Raw genomic sequence first — 17,790 nt, 5'->3', positions numbered from 1 at the left:
GGGGAATATCGGCGTAAAAATGCAGCTCTTAACTATGTCCAGGACATACAGGAGGTATTTTTCGTACCCTCGTACCATTCCGCCGCTAAGTGGGTCAGGTAAAGGGGGAAGATATCAATATGGTCACTTTCGGTATAGTGTTGAGCAGAGGCGAACTTCTCATAGCGTTTCAGCCAAGCAGATGCCGCTATGGGATCTTTGCCATCAAACATGGGAAGTGGAAGGCGTGAACAATTAATAGCCCTGGACAAAGTTGATAAAGTATGGGAAGTTGAGGGTTCCTGGCTGTTAGGGCGGCGAGGTGGTGGGGAGGGGGAGATGCTACGAGGTGGGGGTAATAATGGGAATGTCTGGGGGTGTCGTGGGGTAAACGATGAGGGAGTGGGTGGGGTCGGGATGGAAGCCTTAGTGTTGGTGTGACTATTGTGGCGCGTGGTAGAGGTGGTATCATCAAAGGTCACCCATTGGGAGGAATAAGGGTCAAGAGAGCTGAGGTCGACTTGTTTAGGGGTGGATTTAGACGTTGGGGGTGAGTTAATCTTTTCTGGGGTCAAGAGGGGAAGCCTTTCATCCGCGTTTAGTGGATTAAGTTTGAATATCGACATAGTTATGCAACGTACAAATGTGCTGCTAAACAAGTAAAAATGCAAATAGGGTAGGCAGTGGTAATATAAAAATGTGCTTACCCAAAGGAGTGTCACAATGTTAGGAAACGAAGAACAGTTCGTTACACACAGTTCTTGCACAGTGTCTCTCACGAAACTTCGGTTTTGTCCTGCTGTGAAGTGAGTTGACGTCGGAAATGATGATGGGTCCTGTCTGGTCGGGAGGTGGCGAGTTGGTCCCGGTGTGCATGGTCCTGGTCCTGTCTGGAACTGATGGGTTGTCTCCTGGTCCTTTAGGGTGAACTGGCTCCGCGGAATCTGGTCCTGTAGAAAGGTAGCTTCTGATGGGTCGTATCAAACGCGATGCAGTCCCGTGGAGATATTAACACACTGGCACATAGAAATGGGGAGTATATTGCCACACTGTTTATGACAGCTTCTAGTTGTTATAGTACGTGTTTGTAGGCTTATGTGAAACTGTCGTTCTGGTTAGGCGGCACATGGAATTAGTCCGCTTCAAATTACGGAGTGAAGGCTGTTAGTTGTGGACCCCAGACAAAGTATAATGTTCAGCATTAACCTTTGTATGGAACTTGGCTGCTTGGCTTGAAGAGGCACCAGAGATCTGTCTCCACCAGTATCGCACTTAGAAGATGTTGGTTTCTTTGCGATGTCTATCTGCCTTAGTGCTGTGTCTCCAAGAGGGGTGATGAACAACACAAGTCTGTCTGTGGGTCCACAACTTTATTCAGTACTGCACACTCGGCTGCAGATTCGGCTCGGCTCTTCCCTGGCCTATTGCCTGTACCGTTATATATACCCAGGGTTGGTCAGTCTTGGTCCTTTGTTCTCTGGCCCTCTCTTCGCTACTGGTCAGTGGTGGTATACCGTTAATGGTCAGGTCTCTAATTAACTTAATTATCTCTGCCGGGCGCTGACACTGATGGACATGAATCTCCAATGCTTTTGTCTCAAAGCCCTTGGCCAAATGTTCTGCCAGACAGAGTTTGTTGTTAGATTCCCTGACCCGTACTATATTTAGGGGCCAGCACGTGTGCACCCAGTGGGGGACCGGCTGGCCCTGCCTTTATCTGTTGTTTCAGGTTAACGGTATCTCACTGACCAGTGCGTATGTTTAATTATTCTGCCCTAATGAGTAGGCTTAATGGATGGTATGTGTGGGGGGCCATCTGGGCATCAGCTGTTCTGCCTTGGATACTAATACTGTCGCCATGTATATTTCATGTACACATTCTCATCGCCATTCAGAAGTCGATTAGCTGAATCAATACTGTATTGACTTAATCTGACTACATTATCAGTGGAAGGCATCACATGTGTTGTAGTTGACCATCACAGAGACACAGGCCCTCGTGTCTTTGCGAAGATTAAATATGTTCAAAAAATTAAAAAAACATAAAACATTTGAGATGACCCCCGGCTCGAAAAGCTTCACAGTACAATACATTATAACAAGGAGAACTGTGTAGCATTTCGAGTCGGGTGTCATCTCAAAAAAATAATTTGTTTAATCTTTTATCTTCGCAAAGACACGAGGGCCTGTGCACAGAGACTGATCTCCGTCACTGTATTTATAGTTAATGGGCCTATCATTTCGAACTCTCTAGGCGACTTAGCGATTTAAAAATAGACACAACTCATGGTGGAAACTTAGGAAAATCCCATTCGTGTTTATATATGAAACAGGGTAAGAGATGGGGGTAGGCACAGCACAGTTAACGGTTACAACTCCGGAAATACCCTGTGGTGTTAATGTTTAATGTTTGAAGATTATTTGGGTTCTTTTTCATGGTCTGATGCCCATTTCAAGCGGATGTCTTGACGTTATAATACGCTCAGTGAAAATGACATATCGTCGTAAGGGACCGTTCATGATTTATGGCTGGGGAAGGGGGGGGGGATTTTTTATGTGACGATGCTATGTGAATGACCCACCTAATGTTTTTTAACAAACTAAGCGACCCCCTTGCTTGTCATGGAAATCAATTACTAATGATGACACCTCCCAAAAACAAAATAGGTCACCCCAACCCCCAGCTATTAAATTGTGAACGGTCCCCTAAGCTGATCATTAGCTCCTAATATTCGCAATATAACGTAAATATACATGATAATACATAATAAAACGTAAAAGTTCAAATATCCCCTCTACACCCCGTCATCTCGAAGTGATGGTGATAGGTGCTGCTGATGATGATGACGATGACAGGTTATCTATATAGCGCACTTAACAACGCACCTAGTACATGCTCCAGTCGCTACACATAGCGCATCTTCAGTCTCTGTGATACTGTCAGCAATATTCTGAACACATAAGGCATCTTCAGTCTCTGTGATACTGTCAGCAATATTCATGAACACATAAGGCATCTTCAGTCTCTGTGATACTGTCAGCAATATTCTGAACACATAACGCATCTTCAGTCTCTGTGATACTGTCAGCAATATTCTGAACACATAAGGCATCTTCAGTCTCAGTGATACTGTCAGCAGTATTCTCAACACATAAGGCATCTTCAGTCTCAGTGATACTGTCAGCAATATTCATGAACACATAAGGCATCTTCAGTCTCTGTGATACTGTCAGCAATATTCATGAACACATAAGGCATCTTCAGTCTCTGTGATACTGTCAGCAATATTCATGAACACATAAGGCATCTTCAGTCTCTGTGATACTGTCAGCAATATTCTGAACACATAAGGCATCTTCAGTCTCTGTGATACTGTCAGCAATATTCATGAACACATAAGGCATCTTCAGTCTCTGTGATACTGTCAGCAATATTCTGAACACATAAGGCATCTTCAGTCTCTGTGATACTGTCAGCAATATTCTGAACACATAAGGCATCTTCAGTCTCAGTGATACTGTCAGCAGTATTCTGAACACATAAGGCATCTTCAGTCTCAGTGATACTGTCAGCAATATTCATGAACACATAACGCATCTTCAGTCTCTGTGATACTGTCAGCAATATTCATGAACACATAACACATCTTCAGTCTCTGTGATACTGTCAGCAATATTCTGAACACATAAGGCATCTTCAGTCTCAGTGATACTGTCAGCAATATTCTGAACACATAACGCATCTTAGTCTCTGTGATACTGTCAGCAGTATTCTGAACACATAAGGCATCTTCAGTCTCAGTGATACTGTCAGCAATATTCATGAACACATAACGCATCTTCAGTCTCTGTGATACTGTCAGCAATATTCATGAACACATAGCGCATCTTCAGTCTCTGTGATACTGTCAGCAATATTCTGAACACATAACGCATCTTAGTCTCTGTGATACTGTCAGCAATATTCATGAACACATAACGCATCTTCAGTCTCTGTGATACTGTCAGCAATATTCATGAACACATAACGCATCTTCAGTCTCTGTGATACTGTCAGCAATATTCTGAACACATAACGCATCTTAGTCTCTGTGATACTGTCAGCAATATTCATGAACACATAGCGCATCTTCAGTCTCTGTGATACTGTCAGCAATATTCATGAACACATAACGCATCTTCAGTCTCTGTGATACTGTCAGCAATATTCTGAACACATAACGCATCTTAGTCTCTGTGATACTGTCAGCAATATTCATGAACTCATAACGCATCTTCAGTCTCTGTGATACTGTCAGCAATATTCATGAACACATAACGCATCTTCAGTCTCTGTGATACTGGCAGCAATATTCATGAACACATAACGCATCTTCAGTCTCTGTGATACTGTCAGCAATATTCATGAACACATAACGCATCTTCAGTCTCTGTGATACTGTCAGCAATATTCATGAACACATAAGGCATCTTCAGTCTCTGTGATACTGTCAGCAATATTCATGAACACATAACGCATCTTCAGTCTCTGTGATACTGTCAGCAATATTCATGAACACATAAGGCATCTTCAGTCTCGGTGATACTGTCAGCAATATTCATGAACACATAACGCATCTTCAGTCTCTGTGATACTGTCAGCAATATTCATGAACACATAACGCATCTTCAGTCTCTGTGATACTGTAAGCAATATTCATGAACACATAAGGCATCTTCAGTCTCTGTGATACTGTCAGCAATATTCACGAACACATAACGCATCTTCAGTCTCTGTGATACTGTCAGCAATATTCATGAACACATAACGCATCTTCAGTCTCTGTGATACTGTCAGCAATATTCATGAACACATAAGGCATCTCCAATCTCTGTGATACTGTCAGCAATATTCATGAACACATAAGGCATCTTCAGTCTCTGTGATACTGTCAGCAATATTCATGAACACATAAGGCATCTTCAGTCTCTGTGATACTGTCAGCAATATTCACGAACACATAACGCATCTTCAGTCTCTGTGATACTGTCAGCAATATTCATGAACACATAACGCATCTTCAGTCTCTGTGATACTGTCAGCAATATTCATGAACACATAACGCATCTTCAGTCTCTGTGATACTGTCAGCAATATTCATGAACACATAAGGCATCTCCAATCTCTGTGATACTGTCAGCAATATTCATGAACACATAACGCATCTTCAGTCTCTGTGATACTGTAAGCAATATTCATGAACACATAAGGCATCTTCAGTCTCTGTGATACTGTCAGCAATATTCACGAACACATAACGCATCTTCAGTCTCTGTGATACTGTCAGCAATATTCATGAACACATAACGCATCTTCAGTCTCTGTGATACTGTCAGCAATATTCATGAACACATAACGCATCTTCAGTCTCTGTGATACTGTCAGCAATATTCATGAACACATAAGGCATCTCCAATCTCTGTGATACTGTCAGCAATATTCATGAACACATAAGGCATCTTCAGTCTCTGTGATACTGTCAGCAATATTCATGAACACATAAGGTATCTCCAATCTCTGTGATACTGTCAGCAATATTCATGAACACATAACGCATCTTCAGTCTCTGTGATACTGTCAGCAATATTCATGAACACATAACGCATCTTCAGTCTCTGTGATACTGTCAGCAATATTCATGAACACATAACGCATCTTCAGTCTCTGTGATACTGTCAGCAATATTCATGAACACATAACGCATCTTCAATCTCTGTGATACTGTCAGCAATATTCATGAACACATAACGCATCTTCAGTCTCTGTGATACTGTCAGCAATATTCATGAACACATAACGCATCTTCAGTCTCAGTGATACTGTCAGCAATATTCATGAACACATCACGCATCTTCAGTCTCTGTGATACTGTCAGCAATATTCATGAGCACATAACGCATCTTGAGTCTCTGTGATACTGTCAGCAATATTCATGAACACATAAGGCATCTTCAGTCCCAGTGATACTGTCAGCAATATTCATGAACACATAGCGCATCTTCAGTCCCAGTGATACTGTCAGCAATATTCATGAACACATAACGCATCTTCAGTCTCTGTGATACTGTCAGCAATATTCATGAACACATCACGCATCTTCAGTCTCTGTGATACTGTCAGCAATATTCATGAACACATAAGGCATCTTCAGTCTCTGTGATACTGTCAGCAATATTCTGAACACATAAGGCATCTTCAGTCTCTGTGATACTGTCAGCAATATTCATGAACACATAAGGCATCTTCAGTCTCTGTGATACTGTCAGCAATATTCTGAACACATAAGGCATCTTCAGTCTCTGTGATACTGTCAGCAATATTCTGAACACATAAGGCATCTTCAGTCTCAGTGATACTGTCAGCAGTATTCTGAACACATAAGGCATCTTCAGTCTCAGTGATACTGTCAGCAATATTCATGAACACATAACGCATCTTCAGTCTCTGTGATACTGTCAGCAATATTCATGAACACATAACACATCTTCAGTCTCTGTGATACTGTCAGCAATATTCTGAACACATAAGGCATCTTCAGTCTCAGTGATACTGTCAGCAATATTCTGAACACATAACGCATCTTAGTCTCTGTGATACTGTCAGCAGTATTCTGAACACATAAGGCATCTTCAGTCTCAGTGATACTGTCAGCAATATTCATGAACACATAACGCATCTTCAGTCTCTGTGATACTGTCAGCAATATTCATGAACACATAGCGCATCTTCAGTCTCTGTGATACTGTCAGCAATATTCTGAACACATAACGCATCTTAGTCTCTGTGATACTGTCAGCAATATTCATGAACACATAAGGTATCTCCAATCTCTGTGATACTGTCAGCAATATTCATGAACACATAACGCATCTTCAGTCTCTGTGATACTGTCAGCAATATTCATGAACACATAACGCATCTTCAGTCTCTGTGATACTGTCAGCAATATTCATGAACACATAACGCATCTTCAGTCTCTGTGATACTGTCAGCAATATTCATGAACACATAACGCATCTTCAATCTCTGTGATACTGTCAGCAATATTCATGAACACATAACGCATCTTCAGTCTCTGTGATACTGTCAGCAATATTCATGAACACATAACGCATCTTCAGTCTCAGTGATACTGTCAGCAATATTCATGAACACATCACGCATCTTCAGTCTCTGTGATACTGTCAGCAATATTCATGAGCACATAACGCATCTTCAGTCTCTGTGATACTGTCAGCAATATTCATGAACACATAAGGCATCTTCAGTCCCAGTGATACTGTCAGCAATATTCATGAACACATAGCGCATCTTCAGTCCCAGTGATACTGTCAGCAATATTCATGAACACATAACGCATCTTCAGTCTCTGTGATACTGTCAGCAATATTCATGAACACATAACGCATCTTCAGTCTCTGTGATACTGTCAGCAATATTCATGAACACATAACGCATCTTCAGTCTCTGTGATACTGTCAGCAATATTCATGAACACATAACGCATCTTCAGTCTCTGTGATACTGTCAGCAATATTCATGAACACATAACGCATCTTCAGTCCCAGTGATACTGTCAGCAATATTCATGAACACATAGCGCATCTTCAGTCCCAGTGATACTGTCAGCAATATTCATGAACACATAACGCATCTTCAGTCTCTGTGATACTGTAAGCAATATTCATGAACACATAAGGCATCTCCAATCTCTGTGATACTGTCAGCAATATTCATGAACACATAACGCATCTTCAGTCTCTGTGATACTGTCAGCAATATTCATGAACACATTACGCATCTTCAGTCTCTGTGATACTGTCAGCAATATTCATGAACACATAAGGCATCTTCAGTCTCATTGATACTGTCAGCAATATTCTGAACACATAACGCATCTTCAGTCTCAGTGATACTGTCAGCAATATTCATGAACACATAAGGCATCTTCAGTCTCTGTGATACTGTCAGCAATATTCTGAACACATAACGCATCTTCAATCTCAGTGATACTGTCAGCAGCATTCTGAACACATCATGTTCCAGATTCAGTCGGCAGAGCGAGATGACACACAAGAAAATATTCTTGACAAAGCGAAACATCTCTTTCGTTTCTTTTCCTTCTTGGCTGATATCTTTCCGGATTCTTTGATGAGCTCTCCTGAACCGTCACCATCTTTCAGAACCTCCCTAGTAATGACATGTGCTGAGGGCGCAGATTTCTGCGAATTCGTGATACGGTCAAGATCTTGATCATTAACCTTAATGTCGACCTCCGTCACAGACGACATTATTCTTTCAGTTATCGCCTCTTCCGGTGTCGTTGGTGGGGAAGCAGACGACAGGTCACGCCCAGAAGCTGACAGTTTGCCAACGCCAGACGAATGTTCTTCAGTGAATGACAATAGTGTACCTCGGGTATTAATTGCCTTTATTGAAGATGACGCTTCTTCAGAAGAAGTCGATTTTCCACGCGTAACAGACGACCCGTCAGCGACTGATGACGGTTTAGCCCCTACACACACAGATTCTACGGATGACGACGCATCAGTGGTTGCAGACGACATTTCTGAAGAATCAAACATGGTTTCAGACGATTTGTCAGCTGAGACATTTTGCTCTGTATTAAAGGTGTCGTGTCTCGATTTCTCCAGGACGCATTTTCCCTCATACTCTTCATCAGGTTTTATTTCAGTGACATGTAAATCCGTAAACTGAACATCGCCTCTTTCGCTGATGATATCCGCTCCTGAAGTCAAAACGTGATCGTCTTTATGGATGATGGCAATACTCAGCGTTTGCCCATTGACCATCACTCGGCGTTCCTCGGTCGTTACTCTTAAATGATAAGTCTCTGCAATTGGATATATACCAATCTGAAAATTTTCCTCTTGGGGTATACCGTGTGTATGCTTTCTCAATAGCACATTTTCCCCCTCAATGGAAATGTAAAAATCTTTAAAAGCCAGGGATTCACATACCCAAGTCCCAGATCCCGTAGATTTGAGTTTGAACCAGTAAATGAGACACATCTTGTCAACTCTCTCAGCCTTTCTGTCAAGTGTGTCCTCAAGCTTCACCTTCTTAACCCTAAGCTGCAGGGTTGTCTCCCTTGTCGCCTCCTTCCTATGGGGGCATACTACGTAGTGAGCTCCATGGTGGTCAAACTGAATGGATACAAGACAATCCACACACTGACCGTCAGTACAGTCCTCGGATTTTGCAGAAAATTTACTAAACGCCAACACATTACTTGAGTCGCTTACTTGACCCCTGACACATAACTTCAGGTCATCTGTGACTTGAAGAAACCGTCCAGACTTGAACTGGTCACTTTTAACATGGACCGTCTCCTCCTTCACGTGGTCGATGAGTTGTACCGACATGTTGATCTCAAGACGTATTGCCTCTTTCAAATATGTTTCTTATATTGCTGATCAGACAAGACTACACATGGAAAGGTAACACAACTGATCCTTGTAAGGTTAAGTAGGCGAACAATCCCTGACGTATTCTCACAAGTGCATGTCACAAGTTGTCTGTTGTGGCCGACTTCCAAATTGTCAGAATAGACTCTGATAAACGTTTTCAGTAGAAGTGTCCCAGTCTCCAAAATATCGTGATCACCGAAACAAATCTGTTGTGATCCTTTCAACATTAAGACGAAACTGGCACACTTACAGCCACTGCCTTATTCTTCTCTACACGAGTTGTCTGTAGTTACTGATTTCTAAACTGTCAGAGTAGACTTTGATAAACGTTTTCAGCAGAAGAACTTCTACGTGGCGTGATACTTCCTTGATCAGTAGGTACTGACAGTGGTGTATCTGTTCATCAGCTGTGTGTGCACACGAACCGCTGCTTGTGAAGCTATTATACTCCGTTACTGACAGATCCGGTTTATCAGGATCGTGACGTCGCAAAGCAGTAACTTGTTGAATGGCTTGTCCTCCCTAGGGATATCAGCTTTCAGACCTATGTCACAGTATCTACGTCTGGGTATCTGATATAGAGAAACAAATCAGGGTCAGTATGTGGAAGCCGTGGTGACTGAGCGGGTTAGGCGGCTGACTTTGTGTGCTGGTGATTTGGTGCTGACTCTGAGGGTGTGGGTTCGAATCCCGGATGGGGTTCAACCCAATAATAGTACTACAATCTGAACTTTACTAAGAAAGTGTGATCCCAACTATAATATATCTTATATGTTACAGGGTCAGTATGTTTGATCTGAAAATTATCAGTCATAGTTATGAAACACACAAAGTCAAAACGTTGAAATCCCACACACCGTGGTTTACGGATCAAAATACTGACAAACCGAAGTATTGCCGAGGTGACGTTAAATTTTAACACTCACTCACACACTTCCTGACAACCATACATTCGACATAACCGAACAATATAAAAAATAAAAATACAATGGGGCCAAGCATACTAAAATACAGCTCACTGACCACACACATATCCATACACAGTCATCAAGTAATATATACATCACAGACACACATCATACATATAACCCATAGATACACACACATTCTACATACAGGCATTATGTATAACACACACACACACACACGTTACATACATACATACATTATGTATAAAACACACATGCACTACATAAATACATTATGTGTAACACACACATACGTTACATAAATACACTATGTATAACACACTACATATAGGCATTATGTATAACAAACACACACACACACACACACACACAAACAAACAAACAAACAAACATCCCACACAGACAAACCACAAACAGACATCATATAAACAAACACGACAGATATTCAGAAATGTACTTACATTCGTGGCAGCTCAGAGACTTTTGTCGGACCTGAAGCTTCATTATATATATATATCAAACCGAACCATGACGTGTTTTCGCATAGCGTTACCTCATGTTTCTAAACAGGGAAGTAAAATTGTTGTTTTGTCATTTGAAGCCATTAACACGAACGTAATTCCATACTTTCAGTTTGCAAACTAGGTCAGCGGCTATTTCCCACAGGCATCTCCGCTTAAGTGCATACCAATCCTACTCGTCAGAAGATCGTTCAATTCATGAATTGTGATACGGATATACGGACACGCTTCGCGTACAGAGGGAGACAAACATAACTAAACACAGATCCCGACTTCTGACTTACATAAGGGTGCATACCTGCTCCAAGTATATTACACTGGAATTTCAACATAACATACATGACCATGCGCATTCGCGAGGTCAGAGATAAGTATTTCATTGATGTGTCACACCTTGCAAGAAAAAGACGAAAGTTCTATAGTAGCATTGAAATATTTGCATCCGTGTACTATTGCAACGTTCAGAGTACCCCTACAGAGCGCTCGGCATGCGTCGGTACATGGTGAGGATGGCGCCCTTTGCAATACTTCCTCGATATAACGCTGTAAGTTTAAAATTGAATTTACGTGTTATTTTACCTGATCATTTCTCGCCTAAATCATTGCGCTTCAATCTAAGTATGGCAATTCACCTGAAGCAGTCAGACGTAGATTTCCCCTATAACTATACCCACGACCTTGACCTATAAGAGGCCTCTCTCTTCCTGCCTTGTCATGATTGTATACCGCATCCGAGGTCAGTGTCAACAAGACCCCCCTCCCCTCCCCACAGAGGGGAGGTTCATAGCTATACGCAGACGTATGGCTGCAGTGGCTAGCAATACGACATATGACAGTCCATACTGATGATAGTGGCATTGTCAAGACGGTTCCGCGAAGGAAAACATCTGGAGGTTACACGTGGTCCTCCTGGGCCTAGCTGTCTGCTTGTGTCATGACATTAGTCAGGCCAGGGAGACTATATAAGGGTTGTAGAGTATCCCTGGTCAGGCGATCGCGACAAACTGCTCTTTTGACCTGTTCTCTATGACTTCGTGAATGACTTCTTTGAGTGGCATTTGTCTTGTTTCCTTTGTTATACTCAGTATATATATACTAGGCACATTAAGAAACTGTGCATACAAAAATTTAAAATCTAAATTTATCAAACCTGTGTAGACACATAAGGATTTAAACTCAGAGATTAGTGACATGTATCCAACATGCATGCACGTGCCACGTTCCGTGACGGCAGTGGGTTCGTCCTTGAGACGTGCAATACGTTGTTGCACGTGCATTCCGGGAAAGAGAAACAGAGCAAATGAATGCCACACAATACTGTCACTTTGGAAAGCTCAACCCCTGCCCGTGCGATCGTTCAAAAAATTAAACGGCTATTGAAACGCATAGCATGCCAAGGCTCACGTCTGCACAACGTCATGAGGCCATTGGGATGGTCCGTGGGGGAATGTCTCAACGACAAGTGGCTGCACATTCCACTGCCACCGGAACACCATTTCTGCACTGGTGAGACGCTACCAGAACACAAATGACGTCATCGATCGGCCACGTTCTGGACGTCCACGTGTAACAACGCCAAGACAGGACAGATGGATAAGGGTGACCCATCTTCGCCACAGGTTTCAGACTGCAGTGATGATTGCCCGAACCATCCCAGGACTTCGCCGCATCCACCCCAACACAGTTAGACAACGTTTACGTCATCACGGGATCAGACCACGACGTCCCGCCATACGGCCTATCCTGACACAACGTCATCGACAAGCTCGCCAAATGTGGTGCCGAAATCATGTCCGCAGACCCTTGTATTGGTGGAGAAATGTTGTTTTTACAGATGAGTCTAGATTTAACATTTCCCATAGTGATGGACGTCAACGTGCCTATAGACGCGTGGGAGAAAGTTATGCACAGGCCTGTGTCTTGGAGAGGAATCGTTTTGGTGGTGGTTCCGTGATGATTTGGGGTGGAATAACAGCATGGTCGTTTGACCCCTGTCCCGCTTGTGGACTCGTGACGTCATTGTGATTGACTTTTCAATTGAAATTCTCCCGACTTGTTATGGTCTCATGATCCCTCCATTAAAGTTTATATGTACCTTTGACATTGTTATCGTACCTATCAACTGGGATAATATTTTGACAATGCACAGTTTCTTTATGTGGGTAGTATACTTTGCCACCACTGCATGTTACATTCGTGCTTGACAACGGTACAAGAATCTGTATCAAAACGTCGCACTCTCGTTGTAAAGAAGTTGTCATCCATAAGGTTTGTCAATTTTGTACTACCTGAATGAGCTCTCTGATGGTTTGGAACAAGTTACGACAGATCAAGGTCATCTAGTAATTCTCGGCGATTTCAATATTCATGTTAATGTGGATCCAAATTGCCAAGCACAGCGTTTCAAAGAGTTGCTTACCTTGTACAATCTTCGCCAACTAGTTACAGAACCCACTCACTGGTCATACTCAGGGCCCCGTTCCTCAAAGCGATCGTAGCGCTAAGATGATCGTAACTCCCATACTTTAACAAACGCTTACGACTATCGTAGCGCTACGATCGCTTTGAGGAACGGGGCCCTGGACGTCATCATAACCCGTGATTCTGACAGGTTCCTCCAAGTCATTGATGTAACTAACAGGTTTATCTCTGATCACTTTACTATAAACTGTACTCTCAACACCTGCAAACCTGGCCATCATCTTAAATCTGCCACCTACAGGGAAACCAGGAACATAATGAGTTCTCTGTGGACATAACGACTAACATTGATTACTGCACTGTAGGTGATGTCGAATTAAAGGTCTCATGACTTGAAGCTTTCTTACCAACATACTTGACAAAATGTACCAAAGAACAATAGAACTTTTGTTGTTAGGCCAAAATACTCAGTGGTACAATGATGATGTCAGGCAAAGAAAACTAATTGTCGTAGAGCGGAAAAGGTCTGGAGGAAAAGCAAACTTGAAGTGCATCGGCAGCTGTATAAACAAGCTCGTAATGAACTGGATTCCTCGCTAGCCTCAGCGAAGGCAGCATTTGTCCAAAACACTATAACTCGTAATAAGCACATTTACAAGGAGCTGCACAGTCTTCTTGATAAACTTCTACACTGTTCCCACGAACAGAAGCTCCCTTCTCACACAGATGAACTTGAAATTGCCAACAGGTTTGCATCTTTCTTCAGTGACAAAATCAAAAACGTTAGAGCCAAGATCCAGCCAAATACAACGTTCCTGCATGAATTTGAACAGACGTTTCAGGGTAAGCCACTGGAACACTTAACACCAGCTTCTTTGGCTGAGGTTCGTCGGATCATTAAAGATTCTCCAACAAAGTCTTCTTCTCTGGACACAATCCCTATAGGCTTGTGAAAGCGTCTAGCGATGCTTTGGTGCCGTGCTACCTTGACATCATCAACACGTCTCTGGACACAGGTAGTGTTCCACCCGCCTTCAAACACGCTCATGTCATACCAATTCTCAAGAAATCAAGTCTTGACACTAATATCCTGAAACACTATCAACCAGTCTCGAATCTCCCATTTCTCTCTCAGTGTCTTGAAAAGGTTGTTGCTTCTGGGATTAAATCACATCTTGCAGAACACAATCTTCAGGAATCTTTCCAGTCAGCATACAAGACTAGCCACAGCACCGTGACCGCTTTGGTCCGTGTCTACAATGACATCTTAGAAGCTATGGACAGGAAACAAAACACTTTGTTCGTGGGGTGGGGGTGGGGTGGGGGTGGGGGTGGGGGAGAGTCGTTCACAGTACACATGTTTCTCCATAAAAACCATCATCATTCCCATCATCATCATCATATATTATTCAAAGCGCGATAACACGACAATGTCCATTCTAGGATTCCATAGCTCTCTCCGTTCTACCGATACTCATGGCATGTTTTTGTTGATTCCTTGTATCTTCATTGTCAGATGTTGCACACTCTTCTCTCACCCGCGATCATGTTGCACGTGCATTTAAAATAACAACAAAAGTTCAAGATACACCCGTGTCAGTTGCATTGATACAATTGGTTTTGCATGATTTGTGAACTTTATGTCGAGCTCCAATCCAAGTTTTAAGAAATATATTTTTGCTCAAGTTTCCTTTTCTTGGCAGTACATCTTAAAGACATTATAATAAGTTACACGTGTCACACAAATATTATACGAATCAACGCAGCATAAATATGTGGCACACATATCACACCTGTGACGTAGATATCACTTGTATCACACATACACGGTAACAGAAACCTCGCGCTGTGCTTACCAGTGCAGGGGCGGTGGGGTAGCCTAGTGGTTAAAGCGTTCGCTCGTCACGCCGAAGACCCGGGTTCGATTCCCCACATCGGTACAATGTGTGAAGCCCATTTCTGGTTGTCCCCCACCGTGATATTGCTGGAATATTGCTGAAAGCGGCTTAAAACCATACTGACTGACTCACTCATTCACTCACTTACCGGTGTTCATTGTATCAAACACTGGTTTATCTGGTCCATCATTTACAGTGCAGTAACCTTACGACGACGACTTGAGGGAGTGAGAGTCGTCGCAGCGCCCAACAGCGTGAACCGAAACCTGGGCGATTCAAGTATGCAAATTGATTGCCCCCAACAAGCACGTAATGGAACACAACAAAAGAATCCAATGACGTCCTGTGGTGTGATTAATAGTTGATTATCTGATTCTGATTTCACAGAGGCAAACAAATGTTCTTCCTGTAGGTGTCCTCAGCATCCGATATCAGCATTGTGTGACTGAAACTCATGCGGAAATACAACTCATCTTGTACATCAGCTCAACCTTGTTTTGCAATTGTGTATTGAGCCCATTGAGAAGGCATCGCATTGATGTAAGGAGCTTGGGAAAGTAGTTCCTGCTAGTCGACTTCATTTGCACAACCCATGCTTGTCGTCAGAGGCGACTAACGGGATCGGGTGGTCAGGCTCGCTGACTTGGTTGACACATGTCATCGGTTCCCAATTTCGCAGATCAATGCTCATGCTGTTGATCACTGGACTGTCTGGTCCAGACTCGATTATTTACAGACCGCCGCCATACAGCTGGAATATTGCTGAGTGCGGCGTAAAACTAAACTCACTTACTCATTTGCAAATTTACCCTGCTCCAGGTGGAGGTCTGTTCGGACAACCTTATATTGGCGTACTTTTCTCTTCATGTTATTGTCCTAACCTAACCTTAACTGTACGTACGTGTGTGTGTCCGTGCGTGCATGCGTGCGTGTGTGTGTCCGTGTGTGGGGGTAGGTAGGTTTGACTGAGTTTGGTTTGAAATGAAACACGAACTCGGACCTATCTGATACTATTGTCATTCATAATCATGCTTACATCGTCATCAAAGATGGATACTGTTGAATCTAGCTTCGTTTAGATCATGTTTCTGAGATTGTCAGCATTGTATCTGGGTACATGCATTTAAGTCGTTCATCGGTTTGGGCTTTCATCTATTTATTCCTAACCCGTGAAGATCCGGGTTAGAATGAACCTTCAGTAACCCATGCTTGTCGTAAGAGGCGGCTGACGGGATCGGGTGGTCAGGCTCGCTGACTTGGTTGACACATGTCATCGGTTCCCAATTGCGCAGATCGATGCTCATGATGTTGATCACTGGATTGTCTGGTCCAGACTCGATTATTTATAGCTGGAATATTGGCGAGTGCGGCGTAAAGCTAAACTCACTCACTCACTCATTTGCACATTTACCCTGCTCCAGGTGGCGCGCTGTTCGGACACCCTTATATGGGCGTACTTTTCTCTTCATGTTATTGTCCTAACCTAAACTTAACTGTACGTACGATTGTGTTATTAAAGCATATGTTGAAATAAATGAATGAATGAATGAAGTCACGGTGTCAAAATTGTATGAGTAGCCTAATTATCCCGGACCTTATTACACAGGGAACAACTTACCTTGCACGCTCACCATGTGTGTCCGCTAATCCCGGATAATTCCCTGTTGGCTGCTGGCAAGCTGGGGGGTGGGGGTAGGTGTGTGTGTGTGTGGGGGTGTAAACCGTGTGTATTGGGTGTCACTGGATGTGTATTGGGCGACTTATAGTGTGGTATGGACGTTATCGAACCACTGTTGTCGGGAGTGTCTTCTATGTTGATATCAAATGTCCGGACCAACCGTCTGGAATGTTTCAGTGGACGGTTTATCACAATGATATTACGCCTTTCAATGATATTACTCAGTGGTGATATTTTGGAAAAACTCAGTTCTATTTATAGCAACACGTCAACTCGTGGTGTCATATTTCAGGCTTCAGCCTCTGTCAGCTGTGGTGGTGACGCTGTCGTGGTGACACTGGCGTAGCCTGACGTACATGACTGACTCTCAATACAAGGTGACGTCTTGTTTGTTTATAAAGACATTTACCCAGGTATTAATAACTGCACCTCAAAGTACCAACAAATACCTGTTGTGATACACCAGACTCCCATCACCTTTAACATGTAAAGGCTCACTGTTAATATGTTTCGTCAACAGATGATGTGTATCCCAGTACATGTTGTTAATGTATGTGCACATTAATCAATGGGTGAGTAAGTGAGTTTGGGTTTTACGCCGCTCTTAGCAACCACGGCGAGGGACACCAGAAATGGGCTTCACACATTGTAGAATGTAGAATGAGGACTATTTTTATGGATATACAACTTCTTTATTCTATATAGGCGACGTTTCGACATAGATTCTAATGTCGTTGTCAAGCAAGTGGTGACATTAGAATCTATGTCGAAACGTCGCCTATATTTTAGAATAGAATAAAGAAGTTCTATATCCATATAAATAGTCCTCATTCTTCATCTACACAACTTCTAGAATGCCAATCAAAGAATTCACACATTGTACCCATGTGGGG

At 42.6% G+C, this 17,790-nt stretch overlaps 1 protein-coding gene and 1 long non-coding RNA gene across 3 annotated transcripts; both read right to left on the bottom strand.

Annotated features, from left to right (window-relative positions):
* Window positions 1–498: 498 nt before the first annotated feature.
* Window positions 499–1,819, bottom strand: LOC124282230. The gene is made up of 2 exons (XR_006900104.1): window positions 1,186–1,819; window positions 499–929 (listed from the first exon to the last, which is right to left on the bottom strand). It is a non-coding gene; the product is annotated as an uncharacterized LOC124282230 (long non-coding RNA).
* A 6,099-nt stretch (window positions 1,820–7,918) lies between these two features.
* LOC124282229 lies at window positions 7,919–15,760 on the bottom strand. 2 transcript variants are annotated; one of them, XM_046718185.1, is made up of 2 exons: window positions 15,368–15,760; window positions 7,919–10,022 (listed from the first exon to the last, which is right to left on the bottom strand). In XM_046718185.1, the coding sequence occupies exon 2, from the start codon at window positions 9,403–9,405 to the stop codon at window positions 8,068–8,070; it is 1,338 nt and encodes a 445-aa protein (XP_046574141.1). In that variant the 5' UTR covers window positions 9,406–10,022; window positions 15,368–15,760; the 3' UTR covers window positions 7,919–8,067. The 2 variants fall into 2 exon arrangements, with proteins under 2 accessions (XP_046574141.1, XP_046574140.1); XM_046718184.1 differs by lacking the exon at window positions 15,368–15,760 and adding an exon at window positions 10,841–10,992.
* Between the last annotated feature and the right edge of the window lie 2,030 nt (window positions 15,761–17,790).

The sequence above is a fragment of the Haliotis rubra genome, unplaced genomic scaffold, assembly GCF_003918875.1.
Source record: "Haliotis rubra isolate DU_JTF1 unplaced genomic scaffold, ASM391887v1 Scf296, whole genome shotgun sequence".
Lineage (NCBI taxonomy): Eukaryota > Metazoa > Mollusca > Gastropoda > Lepetellida > Haliotidae > Haliotis > Haliotis rubra.
Note: the sequence above shows the minus strand (reverse complement) of the source record. Positions and strands in the feature narration are given on the sequence as shown.

Coding starts and splice junctions, on each gene's coding strand:
- LOC124282229 (XM_046718185.1), bottom strand. CDS start 9,405: ATGTCGGTACAACTCATCGACCACGTGAAGGAGGAGACGGTCCATGTT.